At 37.4% G+C, this 19,816-nt stretch overlaps 4 protein-coding genes across 6 annotated transcripts; 2 read left to right on the top strand and 2 right to left on the bottom strand.

Annotated features, from left to right (window-relative positions):
- Window positions 1-1,834: 1,834 nt before the first annotated feature.
- PHDP (Putative homeodomain protein) lies at window positions 1,835-5,574 on the bottom strand. Its single transcript, XM_064688213.1, has 3 exons — window positions 5,129-5,574; window positions 3,129-3,319; window positions 1,835-2,020 (listed from the first exon to the last, which is right to left on the bottom strand). The coding sequence occupies exons 1-3, from the start codon at window positions 5,400-5,402 to the stop codon at window positions 1,835-1,837; spliced, it is 651 nt and encodes a 216-aa protein (XP_064544283.1). The 5' UTR covers window positions 5,403-5,574.
- DNAlig1 (DNA ligase 1) lies at window positions 3,187-12,896 on the bottom strand. Of its 3 annotated transcripts, none has more exons than XM_064687029.1 (8): window positions 12,767-12,896; window positions 12,643-12,699; window positions 12,322-12,579; window positions 11,521-12,153; window positions 10,699-11,324; window positions 10,237-10,482; window positions 9,804-10,178; window positions 3,187-3,319 (listed from the first exon to the last, which is right to left on the bottom strand). In XM_064687029.1, the coding sequence occupies exons 1-7, from the start codon at window positions 12,781-12,783 to the stop codon at window positions 9,811-9,813; spliced, it is 2,205 nt and encodes a 734-aa protein (XP_064543099.1). In that variant the 5' UTR covers window positions 12,784-12,896; the 3' UTR covers window positions 3,187-3,319; window positions 9,804-9,810. The 3 variants fall into 3 exon arrangements, with proteins under 3 accessions (XP_064543099.1, XP_064543101.1, XP_064543098.1); XM_064687031.1 differs by lacking the exon at window positions 3,187-3,319 and adding an exon at window positions 9,691-9,746; XM_064687028.1 differs by lacking the exon at window positions 3,187-3,319 and having other exon boundaries at window positions 9,691-10,178.
- Upf3 lies at window positions 8,084-9,839 on the top strand. Its single transcript, XM_064687032.1, is given in 4 exon segments — window positions 8,084-8,244; window positions 8,302-9,070; window positions 9,073-9,413; window positions 9,482-9,839. Coding segments are annotated over 4 exon segments (1,452 nt in total). The 5' UTR covers window positions 8,084-8,181; the 3' UTR covers window positions 9,761-9,839.
- Window positions 12,897-14,153: 1,257 nt separating the features above from the next.
- On the top strand, window positions 14,154-15,356 carry DCP1 (decapping protein 1). Its single transcript, XM_064687550.1, has 2 exons — window positions 14,154-14,171; window positions 14,223-15,356. The coding sequence occupies exon 2, from the start codon at window positions 14,224-14,226 to the stop codon at window positions 15,316-15,318; it is 1,095 nt and encodes a 364-aa protein (XP_064543620.1). The 5' UTR covers window positions 14,154-14,171; window position 14,223; the 3' UTR covers window positions 15,319-15,356.
- Window positions 15,357-19,816: the final 4,460 nt, after the last annotated feature.

Raw genomic sequence — 19,816 nt, 5'->3', positions numbered from 1 at the left:
TAGTCAGGCAAATGATGGCTTACGATAAGTGGGTCTGGGGAAAGAACTAGTGATCGAGCCGCCTCTTATAGTGCTGAATGGCATCGACGACATTCAGGACGTGTGGCTCTTACTGTCACAATTTGTGGATCTTGATAGCATCAGGTGAGCTCCTACCACATAGTAGTCAGACCCATTTACCACTCCATACTCAAGCGCGAGATCATTGATGACCTACGGTGCGATCTGAAGCGGAGTCTCCAACGCTTGGGTAGGCAGACGAAGGTGTCGGCTTACTCTTCGTCTGTAAGGCAGTATTAGCCATCATTGCGAACAAGAGGAACGTTTCTAATGGGTTGGCGCTTCAGGTTTTATGTAGGTCGCCAGAGCGAGTTTCCTGCGTCGTGGGTGTAGACCATGCTCTCCAATCTATTGGAGAAGGCGATCTTAAGCTCCCACCCCATTTTTCGCCACTTCGTCTGTCCCAGAGATGATAAGTCGTCTGAAACCTACGCCTGCACTGGCAGATCGTTGCCAGCACTATCCAGCCGTCTGATCACTGGTGGATGACTTGCTTCGGCTGCTGCTGCGCGAATCTTTGCATTAGGCAAATCATTCATCTGTCTCTGGAAAACACTGCGATTAGTGCGCGCGTTGATCGGTATTCCGCAGACCACTCTGGCTCCGCTCTCTAGGGTAACTATCAGGGCCAGGTGGTCGGTCGGTAAGGTCCAATCGTCAGCGATTGGGAGGAGCTTGCCAGAGATCCCCTGACAGCTGGCTAGGTCAAAATAAGACGTAGTGCCCCTGATTCCGTGCGGGTATCTTGTGGGAGAACCTGTGGCCAGTACCTTTGCCTGACGGTGTCCTAGGCTGTTAGCTTGATGAAGGCCACGCGCATTGCTGCTATTTTGTTGTGGCCTTATCAAACTCTCCTGTTGCAACTCTCCTGGATCCTTGGATCCCTGTAGGACTTTATTAGACTCAGGTTCTCAATCGATACTCCCGTGGCTCGAAAAATTACCGATAGTTAGGTTAGCCTAGCTTCGTCATCGATAAATCGGATTGGAAAACTGGCCAAGCAGCATGTTTACCGCTCTCCATATCCATTGTAAGCTCACACCCATCTCTCTATTCTCGCTCTCAGAGATCCCAGAAGATCTATATGTCCCGACTCCTGGTTATCTAGTGTTTGGTGGTCCTCCAAAAACCATAATCGAGGCTGATCTAACCAAACTGTACTACAATCGCTTGGATGGATGGCAGCGTATGGTACATCTTCAAAAGGTGTTCTGGCGTGAGGAGTACCTCGTCTTACTACAAAAGCGGGCTAAATGGCGTACTCTAAGAATGCTCGTTAAGAATGAAAATATGCCTCCCATGCGTAGGCCGCTGGTTAGGGTACTGAATCTGATTCCTAGCAAGGATGGAGTATCTCGCGTATCCGATCTGAGGACATCATCCGGAATCATTAGAAGAGCAGTAAAGAAGCTGTCTGGTGCCCATTAAGGAGTCTGTTGAAAGTCAGGCTTCCAACGGGGGAGTATGTTGGATTCTAGATTCGCATCGCAAAAGCAATTTCATTAACAATAGTGCGAATTCACACATTTAGAGGTATTCTTCTTTTATCTCACTCACTTATTCATTCGTTGTTGATCTTAGCAAAGAAATTATTCTGAGCCACAGTTAAATAACTTTATTCACGACTCCATGTTTCCTGGCAGTAGTGATCTCAGAGATCACACAAATAAAGTATATTCATGCTGCCACGCCCCGAGCTAGCAAATCGTTTTTTAATTTGAATAGCTGCAATTGCACTCAAATGTGTTGGATATTTTTGTATAAATTTTATGTTTTATATTTTATTATAAAAACATTTTCTTTGGCACGAATTTTGAGATTCCGGAATTAATACATCATAACATTGAGTCCCAGATACTGCATCTTGCCGCCTTTCCATTTTGGTACAATTATCTTTCATAACATAAACGGCATGCCTTTCTTGTTTCCGAAATTTCGCCCTGCGATTCTGGAACCAAACCTAAAAAGACATCGCAAATAAATCATTAGTGCAAAGAAGAACGGCCATCTTCGGCACGCCGAAGACTAGTTAACCCCTTTTGACATAGCCATGGCAGGGTTTTAATAAAAAAGCTGTGTTCCTAACGATTATTCAACCTTCCCAATTAGCCAATTAGAACTGATAGGTCGAATATTCGGTTCTTGTATGGCAAAATATTCTGTTTTCCAAGAACTTTTCGGCAAACTCAGCAATAATAAGGTTCACTTTAATCAAATATTTGCAAAGCCGTAAGGCTTGCCGAAGATATCCTTTCTCGCTTTCCCTTCTACTCTAGTTATATGATATTATATTTGTATTTTAGTTTCAATAGATTTCATTCCCCTTTTGGTCCAGCTATTAAATATAGATTTGCCACGGCCCCAGCGGATTAATTTAAAACAAAAGTTCCTTCTGCCGGTCTTGAACTTATCCTATATATTATAGCCAAACTAAGGGAAGTTTTAAAAAAATACTGAATTAAAATTGCAGCACATGCACGCAGGATAGCATACAATATACAGATAATTGCAGTTCAAGGAGTTAAAAGAAGCTCTTGCGCTTTACGCTTGTTTCCAAGTAGCTTCCTTTGCTCATGGACGGGCCAAACCCTTTAATAATTTCACACAACAGCTCACTCGAAAGAGAAGACATACTCTTTGCAGTGCTGTCATTGATATCATTGAGATACGGCTTGAAACTAATCGATCGGCTCTTAAGACTAGGCTTTTGGCTTCCGCTCTCGGCAGTCTTACTCTCATGGGGCTCACTAGCATTGAGAATTCTTGATTCGATTATTTTGCAATTTGAACCCTCCATATATTGTATGCTTAGTGCCATAATTCGCTCACACTCAAACAGAAAAAAAAAATAATAAATAGAGTTGATTGGGTTCAGGTTATTTGTTATTTGGGGAACACTTAAAATAAATCCCAAATAGAGTTTTATGTGTCCAGGGTGTTTGTTATTTGTGAAGCACCAATAAACCAAAAAAGTAAGGTTGCAGAAAATATATTTGTTATATAGGTTTATCTGTCGGTTCGTTTTATTTATATGCATTCAAATATATTTTGACTTTTATTAAATTTACCTGTACTCTTGCCTCCGTCAAATGCAACTTTGATGCAATTTCTTCTCTTGTATATATATCTGGATAGTGAGTTTCCAAAAATATTTTTTCTAGCTCATTTAGTTGACTTGATGTAAACGTTGTACGTATTCGTCTTTGTTTGGATTTATCGCTTATACTTGAACATTCGTCAGTATATTTAAGTGGATATCCTAAATTAAAATGAGAAATGTTTGCAATTTACATGGATTAATTTTTGTTTGCTCAAAAGCCATTTATCGATAGTCTTAGAAGATAGTGCAACTTCCACAAGTTGGCCCTAAATATTAAATTGGCATCCTAATGAGTTAAATATCGAAACATCAGGTGATAATTAATTCAATGATATTTTTATACCCTGAATCCATTGAAAATGGATTAAATGGATATAATGCTTTGTATTGCCCACCAATATAAGCCACAATTTTAAAGCAATTGACTTTTTGAGAATATAAAAATATTTTATAGTACAAAAAGATCTACTGTTGAAAATTTCATCAAGATCGGTTAAGAAACACAGAAGTTATTAAGGAAAACGTGATTTGGCTGACTTTGTGTTCGCGGCAGCTAGCGCAAATTGCAAGAATTTCTGTATACAATTACACACACACATTCACACACATCTGTATTGAATTCTATCTACAGCTTTGCAATTGCGATTGTATTGTTTTCTGTGCTGCTATTTTAATCCGTTTTTTCTCGCTGAGACTCAATTGTTAGTTTGGTTGTGGGGTAGAGGCGGCGGCAAGTAGTGTGGTCTGTTACGAGTTCGAGTCCTATCGAGAAAACTATTTTTTTTTTAATTTATTTTTATTACTGCTGAGACAAACGAGGTTGTACGTATTCGCGAGCTTTATTTGGTGATGGTAGAAGAGAATTCAGGGTATCCCCAACTCGGGAGCTCCCGACTAGAGCCTTTTACATGTTTTTTATATATTACTGCTAAAGCAAATGAGCTCGTAGCGTGAATGTATGTAACAGGCAGATGGAAGCATCTCCGAACCCATAAAGTATATATATTCTTGAACAATATCAACAGCCGAGTCAATATAGCCATGTCCGTCTGTTTCTATGCGAACAAGTCCCTCAGTTTTAAAGCTATCGTCATCAAACTTTGCGGAAGTGCCTCTTTCTGTTGCACGCAGTATATACGTCGAAACCGGCTGGATCGGACCACTATATCATTTAGCTGCTATTGGAACGATCGATCGAAAATGAGGTTCTTATATGAAAAACTTTTTTTTTATCAAGATATTTTCACCAAACTCGGAATTTATTAGTTGTACTATGCTTCCCATATAAATGCAACATCCTATCAACATCGGACCACTATATCATGTAGCCGCCATAGGAACGATCGGACCAACATTAAGTTATTGTATGGAAAACTGTTTTGCTTTTCTAGATATCTTGACCAAACTTGGCATTTACTAGTTTCCCTGTGCTTCTTATTTACAGACAAAGCACCCTGAGCATTATGAAAAGGTTGGTTCTGCAAGGATATTAAATCTTCGGCGTGCCGAAGATAGCTCTTCTTTCTCGTTTTTTTGAAAATTATCTTTGTTAATGCTGGTATATCCCTTTATCTATTAAGCGAGAGTGCACTTTGTTTCTGTAGAGCTGAAGATTTGCCAGAAACGGAAAGTGCTAGCCACTAATCATCCCTGCGAATTGTTATTGACCATCTAAGTGAGGGAGGAGGTCGGTCAAACAGAGAAATAACATTTTTGTGCATCCCCAGTCTTAGAGAACGCCTCGAGTGAGGCAAAATTGTTGTCATTTGCGTTTCTAAGTACAGTGCGAATTCGCGGCCAAAAACCATGTCAGGATGAGGAAGAGACAATAATTGTATTTAACTAATATAATTTGTCCCCAAATTTACTCTACTTGAAGAATTATCAGTTGATCAAAATTTAACTCCACTTGGGATTGTATAGAATCTTCAGAACTTAACTTATATTTTTGCTAAATTTAAGACTTACCGGAATTATAGGACGCAATGTTGTGAGTTCCAGGATAAAGATCGGCAACATTCGTTATTTTTGAAAAAAGTATATTGGATTCTTGATTTAATGAATTTCTTATTGCGGCCTCATTGGCCCGTAACTTATAGCTTGAGTCAATTATTAAATTATAATGGGCCATGTGATTTGGCACAGAAATTCGGGGATTCGCATTCGAATTGTGCAATTGTGAATTTGAATTATATATACAATCTTTATCATAGCTTGTTTTGCTTAGAAATGAAAATTCCATTGCATATAATCAATCACTTTTTGGCACAATAAAAAGAGCTCGACACTTATTAGATAATCATTTCGCTGTAACAATCACATAATAATAAAATAACTAAATTTGAAACCACTCACAAAATACGAGTTTTAACTCTGCTTAAATAAAAAATTACTGTTACGATTGTCTTAACATCATCCTTTAGATAAAAAAGGACACTAAGGATGCATAAAACGAAAGAGAGAAAAAATGTCGTGCTACGTGTTTGGAGGCGGTGCCAAATAGCTCACATTGTTTTGGGGGTGGAAATGTTTCAAATTACACCACACACGTCACAAAAACAATGACCATAAAGAAAGTGCTTGATTACAAAAGTCAGCTGAAGTATCTAGGAAATGTAATTATAGATAATTTTCCTTCGATTTTATAAAATACAAATTTCTTGAGACCTGCAAATATTTTCACAGGATTCCACTAAAGTATTCATATTCTTCATTAATGTCATAACAAATGCGTCCATTCCAGAAAATATAAGATATACAAATTGTGAATAAAGATAATCTATATATCTACGGAATTTACGCTCATCCAGATATAGGTCTGGAAGATGTTCAATAGCCTTCAAAGCAAACTCAATTTATATGATAAATATATCAGAACTATGCTAATTAAGTTTGGGTTCGCATTTACCAGGCACAATAAAAGTCCTTGGTGTGTTATTTACACTGAAAAAAACAAGCAACAAGTAAAATTTCTGTATTCTCCCCGACTAGCAGATACACTCAACTGAGGCTGTACGTAATCGTACTCCGTCTGCAGCTCTGCTTCGCCACTTTTCAGGGCATAAACATGGTCTACAAAATGTATTCCCTTAAAATGGTTTCCCTGTTTTGGAGGAATCAGAATATCTAAGCCCGAAATCATAAAATCAGCTGCTCATTCACACACATTTGTATGTGTGTGTGACATCCCAGAAAATCAATTTTTGGTCTTTTTTCAGAATTTTTGGACAAGCCGACCATGAACTATCCTTGCAGAAATACGACTTTTTTATATTAAGCTAAATAGTCCTATATCCCCGCAGTAAACAAAAAAAATTATAATATAAAATATAAATAGTTGTTATTATGAAAAATTAAATCTGATTCTTCTCATCTTGCCTCACTGGACGAAAAAAAAACATGAAAGGGTCTACTAAAAAGCCGAAGGCAGCGCCAACCCAACCCGGCGACAAACGCCGTGATCTACTTGTGCGCACATCCGCAAAACATAAACATATGTATATTTGTAGATCGCGGGGTTTCTTTAAAAGCTATAAGCTATGCAGGAAGAATGAGATACACACAAGTGCGAAAAGCAATGAGTGAGAGCGAAGCGCCTCTGCACATGCAAACACACATTTGTTGCCCGCTGAGCGAGATTCGGCTTCATACTGAGCGTTCGGCTTTCGAGTCCGGCGTTCGGCAGCCACAAGCAAGCAGTCATGGGGTTTACTCACATCAATTTATCGTGTTTCGATTATTTTTCTGTTTGACGTATCTATTTATTGTATGGTTAGTGATAATAGTCAGGATCGTATTGAGTCAGTTCTCTGCTTTTTGCCTTACGAGATTTAAATTGGGACCCCCATCTTCGGTTGTCATCATACTCCACAAGGCTTCCTCTTCTTTATCTTCCGTCGTTAACCAACCGTGGGACAATCCTCGGTGATGTCTTCCTAAATAAATTGATTGTTGTGGACAACAATTCTTCTTTTCTGTTAGGGAGCCTTCAACTGTCTGCGCTGTCCAGACCTACCAGGAATTATCGCCCCTTTTCCTACCTACGTGCACAAGGGATTATGCTATGCGCAACTCTTTTGGTGTATTATGCAAAGTGTTTTCCACCTAACTTTCTCTCTCCCTTATAAAATTTTTGCTTTCAGAATACGTTCGGAAACTCACTGACCATTCCCAGCTATTAGTAGAGCAAACTTGCCGGACAGACCATAAATTTCCCCCACCGTCGGAGATTTCCCTTCACTATCTCTTTATCCTATCTACTTAATACTCGATATAATAGTATAATTTTTTTTTTTTATTGTTCTTTACTTATAACTTCTTGAAAAATTTTATTTTGTTAAATAAAGTTTAATTATAAATAAAGAAAACTGCATTAATACTTACTGCTAGTTAGTTTTTTTTCTTTACCAAAGAATATTTTAATCGCTGTACGTCGACATTATTGTTTCACTGTATTGTGCATCAAACCTCTTATGAATAAATCTTAAATAAATAATAAAATGTTTAATTTAATATGAGTGTTTTCAAAAACAAAAAATGAGCATTTTAGAATACATAATATGTGCGGGAGCTTAGCATAATGGCAGCATGAGGTTAAGAAACGTACCTGAATCGATTTAGCATAAGAAGTGTTTGGAAAATAGGAAGATGAATCTTGGTTTAATTCCATTGTTTCCCAAAAGTAAAAAAAAAACATTAATGTTTTCAAGAAAATAAATAATTTAAGCATTTTAGAATACCTATATGTGCGGGAGCTTAGCATAAGTGAAGAACGAGGTTGAAAAACGTACCTGAATCGATTTAGAGGAAGTGTTTGTTTAAATTGTTCTCCAGAAGTCCAACTGCAAGTGTTTATACACTTATTTTTACATGTTAATGTTTCATTTCACTGTTCCAATGGTGTTTTACGACGCTAAGTTTATTTATCGATAAGTGTGTTTTAGAATATTTTATCGAGTATGTGGTGTTTTTAACTTCGTTTTGTGCGGCGTGAGATTAATAAACAATAAATTCGTTTTAACATGGAAAAGCAGCGAGTAAATAAACGTCGGGATAAGAAGGATAAGTCAAACCAGTCAATCAAGGTACACAATAGTTAAATATTTAAATTTCAATTACTAAAATGTTGAACACTAACTTAGATTGTGGTCCGTCATTTGCCACCGACAATGACCGAACAGGAGTTTTTAGAACAAGTGGATCCATTGCCGGATAACGATTCGTACTACTATTGCCCTGCTGACTGGTCCCTCGGACTAGAAGCCACATGCCGTGCTTACATTGATATGTCTCTTAAGGATATTACCGAAGTTCTGCAGTTTCGCGACCGGTTTGATGGATATGTTTTTGTCGACTCAAAGGGTGCAGAATATGTTGCTATTGTGGAGTATGCCCCGTTTCAATGCTTTTTGAAGAACAAAGCGCGGAGTCACGACAACAAAGTCAACACTATTGAGAAGGAACCGCACTATCAAGAATTTCTTCAAAAGTTAGCTGACGAACGCGAGGAGGCAAATCGTTTAGGAGATATAAAGATTGATTTTACGTTTGAAAATCGAGGAGATGAGAAGGTAAAATCTACTCCACTGCTTCAATACTTGGCAAACAAAAAAGAAAAGCGTCGCGAAGAAGCCCGAAAGCGAAACGAGGAAAAACGAAAGCACCGTGAAGAGCAAAAATTACAAAGGTCGACAGAGCAACCGGAAAATATTAAAATGAAGGATACTGGAAACGAAAGTAAAAAGTCTCTTAATAGTAATGCCAAAAAAGGATTTAACAAAGACAGTCAATTGCCAGAAGATACATCGAAAAACGCACGCTCCAAGCGGCGGACTGAACGCGACCAACGTCGGCGAGAAGAACACGAACAACGAAAGTTGGTGCGCGACCGCGAAATCCGCGATAAAAAAAAAATGACCGCCATGACAAAGATATGAGCCAAAAACCCACAAAAAATTCAAATTCAAAGAAAGAAATTGTCATTTTAAAGAAAAAATCTATAGCTGAGACTAATTTAGCTGACTCGAACACATGCACAGCCACTTCAGTAGATGTGTCCAGTGAAGTGCTAGCAAAACCTAAAAATAGCAATGAGCCTGCAGAGAAATATTTAAATTCGAAAGAAACTGGTAAATCAGTGCCAACCCTCTCTGAACTGAACAGCCCGTTAACTAGTGAAGAAATTGGTATGCCACATGATACATGTAAAGCTAATAATGCACGTGCAGCAGAAGAACGTCGAATAAGAAATAAGGTTCGTTTTTCACATAGATAATTATGGATGATTATGATAAAGTCAATATTATTTATCTTCTCTAACAGGATCGCCCATCAATTGCCATATACCAGCCCAAGGTTAGAACCAGTTTGCGATCAGAAGATAATTCTCCAAGTGGTTGTAAAGACCCAAATCGTGTAACAGAACCTCCTTTATTAGCTTCCGAAGGCGATACTTTTGTGACAGACGAGACGCCCAAGAACAAAAGGTTTGGTAGACGCAATAAGCACAAATTTCAGGAAAATAAAGACAATTTTGAGCATGCACGGCGTGAATCAAAATCTTCGGAAAGCAGCACCAGTGCCCATTCTATATTTAAATAACTAAATTAAATGATTTAAATGTTATTTCTAGTTATGCGCTTACTGTTTTATTAATAAAAATCACTCTCAATATCCATAAGACTGCTGGACTTCTGATTGTTTCTAACTTGATCCTGTGATTTGTACAAATGGGCCACTTGATTAGCGTCGGTTGCATTTTCAGGACTCTTGTCATCACGAATGCGTATGAAGCGAGGAAAACGTAGTGAAATGCCACGTTCAGCATCAACAATTCCTATAGACGCTCTATGAATCGGACTAAGCGATAGATCTGCACATTTAACCTCCCAAACTTGAACAGGTTCAAACCAAACATCCGGCTCCAAGCTGGGGTCATATCTGAAATATGATTTGGCACTGCCAATTACATGCTTATTGAAAAATTCCGAGTGCTCCCGTAAATCATCATCGGTAAAACCTTCAAGTATAAATATTCAATTCAATAAAAGTAATCAATAAATATGTAAATTAAATACCTGTTCCAATCTTGCAAATGCTTTGGTATTCTTCATTTTCCGTGTCATAGCAAGCTAGCAAAAAGCCACCGTAGGTGCCAGTACGGCGCCCTTTGCCTTTGTAGCCACCGATAACGACAAGATCGAGTGAATCTCCAACATTTGACAGATAGTCTTTTTTCAATTTAAGCCAATTTCTTGATCTTTTTGCAATTTCATAAGTTGCTTCTTCCTCCAAAGTTTTTACCATAAGACCCTCACAGTTACCTAAAAAGTATGAATATAATTATGAAATATAAGTTTTAAAGGACCAAAAACATATTAGAGAATTTTTTTTTAATAATGAGCCTCGTTCACTCCAAACCCACAAGAATCGATATTTCACTGTGGTTATCTTTTCGATTGCTTGAAGATATTACCAATGTTAGAGAATTGTATATAAAAACTGAAAAATAAATTAGCGAAATCTTAATGTATACTTGCCTTTGATTGATTCTTCTAAGAACTGTTGCACTTCATCCATATCATTTGTGTCAAGGGCTGTGGCGAATTTCCATTCACCTTCCACTTCTTGAAAATGTTCAAATAACATCTTTCGACGTAAGGAAAGCGGCTTTGTGACAAGGGAATCTCCGTTAATATACAGAAGATCAAAAATGTACACGCACACTTGAACCTTAATATCATCGATATCAACATTTTTCCTCTTACGTGTACTAAGTATTTGAAATGGAAGGATTTGCTTGCGTTCTATATCCCATGCGACAATTTCACTATCAATTATATACGACTGAACATCAGTTTTAAGAAATGACTTGCTTCTTGCAATAACATCAGGATATTTCGGCGTATTGTTTTCCGAATTGCGCGAGAAAATTGAAATTTCACCAAGTTCATTTAAATGAATTTGTGCCCGTTCACCATCATACTTCCATTCACAAGTAATATGCATTCCACTAAAGCGTTCCAAAACTTCAAGAACGCCTTTAGTCGGTTGCGCCAACATGGGTCTAAGCGGCATTCCAGGATGCATCGGGCAACGCTCTTGAAGCTCCTTAATATCATATTTCAATATTGCTGGTATGATGATGTCATAGTTTGGACATTGGCTGAAAAAGTTTAAAGAGAATGATAAAGCAATCTTTGTACACCAGTTATATAGCAAAACAATAAATAATTATATAAATATATATATATCGCTATATATAAAACTGTTTGTCCTGACTGCCTGACTGATTGGTGATCAACGCACAGTCCAACCTGTAAGAGTTAGGCAGCAGCTTAGCAACATAGCTTAGAGCTTACCTAAATGTTGTTTTGAGCATTAATGTGGTCTCCGTTATTTCATCTTTGTAAACATCACACACTTTGTTCGTTTTGCAATCGTCTATATGATTTTTTTTAACCAGAGCAATTGCCAGAGCAGTTAGTAAGCTCTGTTCGGCAATGCCAATACGCAATTTACCAATCAAGGACCGAATAAAAAAACGTGCCTCAGACAATCGGCAGGCAACAAAGACATCATAGACCAGTGTCATTTTGGCTTGCCCTGAAATTTTTGCAATCTCTTTTAGCTTGGCGAAAACGCCGCGCACATTCAAATGCTTTGGGCGAAACATCATGCGCTGCGATACACGCGACTGTTCCGCCACAATGCCCAGATCGCCAGTTAAATGTGTTTGCGACTTAATGTGTGCTAGGTTTCGGCCTGTTGCTTTGCAAATTGCTTTCATGAGCGTGGTTTCGGCGACGCCAAGTTCCAGTCCCTCATAGGCGGGGGCCAGCTGATTGATGCTAAGGTAGACGCACGGCACCAAGTCTTCCGGACTAACCAACATAACCGAGCAAAAAAAGTTGCTCAATATGTCAATCATTTTTATTCGCCCCGAAGTCTCCTCAATAACTTGAAACGTTCGAGCCAAGGCCAAGTAAGGTGTCCTTAAAAGAGATATAATTAAACATGGTTTAATAAATGCAAGGCCTCACGGAGCTCAAATAAAATGTGGGCATGTATTAGTCTGCTCTTAACAGAACGTACTTTATTGGGACCCAAATTTAAATCCATAGATTGAGACATTTTGACATTTTTATTTCAGTAATACTTACACGCGTTCTTCTCTCCAATAGGCGTGCTTTAAGGGATGATAGGATTCCAAAGACGGGTCGTAGATTTCAGTCCCTTCACCTTCAGTTATCTCTGAATTCAATTCCATCTTTGTGATCTTACTGGGCGGCATGTCCGTGGGCTTGTCTGCCTCCGTCGATCCCAATGCCGGCAGTTTTTCTTCATTTCCCGGCTCTTCTTTAGCGACTTCAGATTTAACGTTCTTAGATATATTCTCTGGGTGTGTTCTTTTGGCCTTTCTGTTAGTAATAATAGTTAAATGAATTATATGTTAATATTAATTTGTACTTGCAAACACTTACTCTGGGTCGCTCGCTTTTTCTGGGCCTGGGAGGTCATCTTTCGGTTTAAAAAATGAGCTACATTTAAAAACAAGACAATGTGCTTAAAAACAATATCAGGTTCATTTTGTGTATTCATATTTACGTTATCGACTTTTGCATGCTAACACTAATTTATCAAAACTTTTGTTCATAAACAAATAAAAATATAATATTTACGATCGCGCCTTTTTTCGTTGGAATATCGATAACATAAACAGGAATTTGTCTTTAATCGAGTCCTAATATAATTTTGATATGGGCAGTCCCTTAGAGTCACGAAATAATTGATAAATCATATTGCGATCTATATTAACCCATCCTTCGAACATATATCAAAGCTTATTATCTGAACGTATATATTTAAAAAAAAAAAAATAAATTAAAATATAAAAGTTGTAGGAAATTAATATATGAAATTGAGAAAATATACTCACGATTTTATATTTAATATTAAAACATTATAAACTTTTGAAGATTTAATACATTTTTCTCAGCTGACCATATCGCCCGAGGACAATAGAAGCTTGAAAATTAATTTGAAATCGGTTAAAAACAATACAAAAAGTTGAAATCAACGTTCTCGCCCGTTTTAATATCATGGTACAAATATGTTTCATTTTGCTACTTTTAGCAATTCTTAGATAATTATTTTATAATAAAGATTACTTAACAAAATAAGTATATGTGACATACGTTAAATAGCTTCCCAATATAATGAATAATGAAATTAAAAATAGTTAGCATACAAGAAACATATATACTCTGGATTCCGATAACTTTGCATTCCGATAACTTTAAAGCAAAACTTCTCACCCAATTGGAGATTTTACCTATGGGGAAGCTTAATTAAAATGTTACACTATGTGCTGCCGTCAAGTAAAAGTTACAGTTAGCTTTAATGGCCTCTGGGGGTCTGCAAGGTAATCTAAATATGTTGTTTAACAACTTTCATTGATTGGTGCATTATTTTTAATATTTATCTTGAAATATAAAAGGGATTCTTCTCCGTAGAGCTTTCAAATAGCAATTAAAGTGTGCATGTGTTGTGAATAGAATGTCAATATCAAAACGCAGGTACCATGAAATACTTTAAAAACATTTCGCAAATCTCCTCAGAAGCATTGTAATCTATCTTGTTCATGCAAATAGGAAGGTAAAACTTAAACCAATTATTACCAAAACTCTTTTTCGCTGCTCATAAAAGGATATTACAAAATTGCCGGATTTTAATTAGTTCTAAAAGAGGTGATCAATTGTATAGTAAACAATAATCACGGGCCAAATAATTTTTAAATATCAGACAAATGTGGACAAATTGAAAATAGTTAAATTATTAATTAATTAATAAACACTTATAAAATGCTCTTTATATGAGAACATTAAAAAATTTCAATATTATTTGTTATCGGTTTAAAAAGTATTTATTAGTTACACCTCTTGTTAGCTTCAGAGTGAACTGTGCTTACGATTACTCAAAATAAATCGAATATTGCTCCTCACCAACATTTGTAATAGGATTGTTAAATTTTTGATTACAATAATAGTTTTAAATATTATAGCATGGCGGACGAGAGCATAACTCGAATGAATTTGTCGGCCATCAAGAAAATTGATCCATACGCTAAAGAGATTGTTGACTCGTCATCACATGTTGCATTTTACACTTTTAATTCGGAGCAAAATGAATGGGAGAAAACTGATGTCGAAGGCGCATTTTTTATTTACCATCGAAATGCCGAGCCATTTCACAGCATATTTATTAACAATCGACTAAACACGACATCATTTGTGGAGCCAATCACCGGCAGTTTGGAATTGCAGTCGCAGCCACCTTTTCTGCTATACCGCAACGAACGGTCGCGTATCCGTGGATTTTGGTTTTACAACAGCGAAGAGTGCGATCGTATAAGTAGCCTGGTTAATAGCTTGCTGCTAAATAAGTCAAGTAACGGACAGCAATCTGGATCATTACTGGCATATTCGGCAAAATCGGGCAACTCAAGCATATTTAACATGCTTAGCCAGGCCCAAAAGGAATACAATGCACAATTAAATTGTCAGTCCCAGGCTGCAACCACAGCTGCACAGCCCGAAAACGTGACTTCCCATAATGTATTGAAGTTCTTTGAGTCTGCAAAGCAGGCTACAGTGGAGGCGCAATTAAATCGGCCACAGCCTCTTTCAGTCGACCAGTTGGAGAAGCAACAGCGTTCTGTTACGCCCAACGAGGCGCACTGTCAATCTTCGGCAAGAGACGGCGAATTGATGGGGTCCTTAAAAAGTCCATTGTCACCATTTCCTACGGCATCAACATCGTCGATAGCTCGGAATACTGGAAAGCCAATCTCTTTCCTGAGAGATGAATCACCAGCATCGGCTTTGCTAGCGAGTGCAGAAGCCGAGAAGTGTCTGAGAAGGCTGCTGGTCGGGGATAAGCCTGATGCGAAGCCCGCGCTTATGCCGCCAACAATGTTTGATGTCCCCGGTGTCAAACCAGAGCCAGAGCAACCATATTTGCCACTTAACTCTGCGCAATTTGTACAGGCCTTTACTTACCTTATTCAAAACGACAAGGAATTTGTCAATAAGTTGCATAAAGCCTATATCGACGGCTGTTCAAATTCGTTGATTGACTCAAACACAACATATCAATAAAAAACAAAATTATTTTGGCGAAAAATTAGAAAAAACAACGTCTTTCCATTTGAGTTACAATATGCAAAGGTAATCAAATCCGAGTTTTCATTAAAAATTATTGATTATTCACACAGTATTTGAAAGAATTGAAAGGCCAACTTTCTGTATATAAAACTGTTTGTTCTGACTGATTGATCAACGCCTAGCCCAAACCATAAGATCGTCAATTCATTTCTTGTATTTCAGACTTAAATTTACTTTCAAAGCCCTACATCAAAACATAATGAATACGTGTTTCAAAGATTTCGTACATTCTGTCCGCAACTGGGATAAATTAGCGGAATAAAGTTGTATGAAAGCTTTTAGTTTGCCATCCGATCGGAGCAGAGCAGAGATTGAAAGGCGAGTTTAGGTTGAAAGGTGATCTTTCGGAAGGAGATTTATTCGCATAGATCTTTAGGAAAATTCGTTGGAGTCATTTTTTCCACTTTTTGCAAAATGTAGGTCTGGATGGGAAATGAGAGTGAACAATTTTTTTCATCCCATCGGCTTCAAATTTAACGATTTTGGAAATTCCCCCCGCAGCTATGCAAATTTAGCGGAAAGCTGTTGCTCAAAACTTTTTTGCTTACCATCGGATCGGCTTTACAATTATTTTCAGTTATTTTTGATAAATTGGAAATGGATGGAAATGAGGGTCACGGTTTTAATGAACGAAGGTTTATATCTATATAGGATTTTTGAGGGTACAATATTTACATGAATTTGGTCCCAAAATTATGTTGCCAGATTAAAATGCCAAAATAATAAAGGGTCTAAACCATGAACAAAAAGCCCAACTTCGTGAAAATCGGTTGAGTTTTGACCGAGTTATGGGATAGGGAAGTTTCGACCCAAGTCTATATGTCTATATAGGATATTTGAGGGAACCATTTATACATGAATTTGGACCCAAAATTATGTTGCCATATTTGAATGCCGAATTAATAAAGGGGCCAAACCATGAAGAAAAAGCCCAACTTCGTGAAAATCGGTTGAGTTTTGACCGAGTTATGGGATGGGGAAGTTTTGACCCAAGTCTATATAAGATATTTGAGGGTACAATATTCGCATGACTTTGGACCCAAAATTATGTTGCCAGATTAAAATGCCAAAATAATAAAGGGTCTAAACCATGAACAAAAAGTCCAACTTCGTGAAAATCGGTTGAGTTTTGACCGAGTTATGGGATGGGGAAGTTTCGACCCAAGTCTATATGTCTATATAGGATATTTGAGGGTACCATTTATACATGAATTTGGACCGAAAATTATGTTGCCAGATTTAAATGCCAAAATAATAAAGGGTCTAAACCATGAACAAAAAGCCCAACTTCGTGAAAATCGGTTGAGTTTTGACCGAGTTATGGGATGGGGAAGTTTCGACCCATGTCTATATAGGATTTTTGAGGATACAATATTTACATGAATTTTGACCCAAAATTATGTTGCCATATTTGAATGCCACATTAATAAAGGGGCCAAACCATGAACAAAAAGCCCAACTTCGTGAAAATCGGTTGAGTTTTGACCGAGTTATGGCATGGGGAAGTTTTGACCCATGTCTATATAGGATATTTGAGGGTACCATTTTTACATGAATTTGGTCCCAAAATTATGTTGCCAGATTAAAATGCCAAAATAATAAAGGGTCTAAACCATGAACAAAAAGCCCAACTTCGTGAAAATCGGTTGAGTTTTGACCGAGTTATGGGATAGGGAGTTTCGACCCATGTCTCTACAGGATATTTGAGGGTACAATATTTACATGAATTTGGACCCAAAATTATGTTGCCAGATTTGAATGCCGAATTAATAAAGGGGCCAAACCATGAAGAAAAAGCCCAACTTCGTGAAAATCGGTTGAGTTTTGACCGAGTTATGGGATGGGGAAGTTTTGACCCAAGTCTATATAAGATATTTGAGGGTACAATATTCGCATGACTTTGGACCCAAAATTATGTTGCCAGACTTAAATGCCAAATGTATAAAGGGGCCAAACCATGAACAAAAAGTCCAACTTCGTGAAAATCGGTTGAGTTTTGACCGAGTTATGGGATGGGGAAGTTTCGACCCAAGTCTATATGTCTATATAGCATATTTGAGGGTACCATTTATACATGAATTTGGACCCAAAATTATGTTGCCAGATTTAAATGCCAAAATAATAAAGGGTCTAAACCATGAAGAAAAAGCCCAACTTCGTGAAAATCGGTTGAGTTTTGACCGAGTTATGGGATGGGGAAGTTTCGACCCATGTCTATATAGGATATTTGAGGGTACAATATTTACATGAATTTGGACCCAAAATTATGTTGCCAGATTTGAATGCCGAATTAATAAAGGGGCCAAACAATGAACAAAAAGCCCAACTTCGTGAAAATCGGTTGAGTTTTGACCGAGATATGGGATTGGGAAGTTTTGACCCAAGTCTATATGTCTATATAGGATTTTTGAGGGTACCATTTTTACATGAATTTGGTCCCAAAATTATGTTGCCAGATTTAAATGCCAAAATAATAAAGGGTCTAAACCATGAACAAAAAGCCCAACTTCGTGAAAATCGGTTGAGTTTTGACCGAGTTATGGGATGGGGAAGTTTCGACCCATGTCTATATAGGATTTTTGAGGATACAATATTTACATGAATTTTGACCCAAAATTATGTTGCCAGATTTGAATGCCGAATTAATAAAGGGGCCAAACCATGAAGAAAAAGCCCAACTTCGTGAAAATCGGTTGAGTTTTGACCGAGTTATGGCATGGGGAAGTTTTTACCCATGTCTATATAGGATATTTGAGGGTACCATTTTTACATGAATTTGGTCCCAAAATTATGTTGCCAGATTAAAATGCCAAAATAATAAAGGGTCTAAACCATGAACAAAAAGCCCAACTTCGTGAAAATCGGTTGAGTTTTGACCGAGTTATGGGATGGGGAAGTTTCGACCCAAGTCTATATGTCTATATAGGATTTTTGAGGGTACAATATTTACATGAATTTGGACCCAAAATTATGTTGTCATATTTGAATGCCAAATTAATATAGGGGGCCAAACCATGAACAAAAAGCCCAACTTCGTGAAAATCGGTTGAGTTTTGACCGAGATATGGGATTGGGAAGTTTTGACCCAAGTCTATATGTCTATATAGGATATTTGAGGGTACAATATTCGCATGAATTTGGACCCAAAATTATGTTGTCATATTTGAATGCCAAATTAATATAGGGGGCCAAACCATGAACAAAAAGCCCAACTTCGTGAAAATCGGTTGAGTTTTGACCGAGATATGGGATTGGGAAGTTTTGACCCAAGTCTATATGTCTATATAGGTTTTTTGAGGGTACCATTTTTACATGAATTTGGTCCCAAAATTATGTTGCCAGATTTAAATGCCAAAATAATAAAGGGTCTAAACCATGAACAAAAAGCCCAACTTCGTGAAAATCGGTTGAGTTTTGACCGAGTTATGGGATGGGGAAGTTTCGACCCATGTCCATATAGGATTTTTGAGGGTAAAATATTTACATGAATTTTGACCCAAAATTATGTTGCCAGAGTTAAATGCAAAAATAATAAAGGGGCCAAACCATGAACAGAAAGCCAAACTTTATGAAAATCGGTTGAGTTTTGACCGAGTTATGGGATGGGGAAGTTTTGACCCAAGTCTATATGTCTATATAGGATTTTTGAGGGTACAATTTTTACATGAATTTGGACCCAAAATGATGTTGCCAGATTTAAATGCCAAATTAATATAGGGGCTAAACCATGAACAAAAAGGGCAACTTCGTGAAAATCGGATGACATTTGACCGAGTTATGGGGTTGGGGAATTTTGACCGATTTCGAAAGAATTTTGGGCAAGAATAATGTTGCCAGATTTACTTACTGCTCTAGCAATTGCTCTGGTTAAAAAAAAATCTTGTAAGCGATTGCAAAATGAACAAAGTGAGTGATGTTTACAAAGATGAAGTAGCGGAAACTTCATTAATGCTCAAAACAACTTTATGGTAAGCATTAATAACTTTTACTTTGGTTTTATAACCGGTTAAAATAAAGGTTTAATACCCTCAGCTTTATTTTCGAGCCGACAAACTGTCAAAAACTATTCTTTTTCGTATACGTTGTCAGAAAGACTATCGAAATGTTTGTAAGAGTAAAAAAGGAAAAATAAAAATAAAATATTTTTAAAAACCCTTCTTTCATATAACGCATTTAAAGATATGGAAGAACAGCGAAAGGACGGCTAATATTGGGTGGGATGGCAACATCTCTCAGGGATGTTTAAATAAATTAGATGTTGGCAAGGCAAAACCTCATTCAACATCTTGCCAGAAGATGTTAAATGTTGCTTCCGGGTGAAAACAGGCGATTGAGATGTGCAAAATAAAATGTATCGATTGTAGTAAAGTGACATCGATAGCAGCCCTCCCGTTTTCCCAGTCGATACTTTCAAAAGTGTTATCAATTATTA

The sequence above is a fragment of the Drosophila montana genome, unplaced genomic scaffold (assembly GCF_035044405.1).
Source record: "Drosophila montana isolate Dmon_TW-CO22-7 unplaced genomic scaffold, ASM3504440v1 contig_3200_1, whole genome shotgun sequence".
Lineage (NCBI taxonomy): Eukaryota > Metazoa > Arthropoda > Insecta > Diptera > Drosophilidae > Drosophila > Drosophila montana.
The sequence above is the reverse complement of the archived record's forward strand: the minus strand, read 5'-3'. Positions and strand labels throughout refer to the sequence as shown.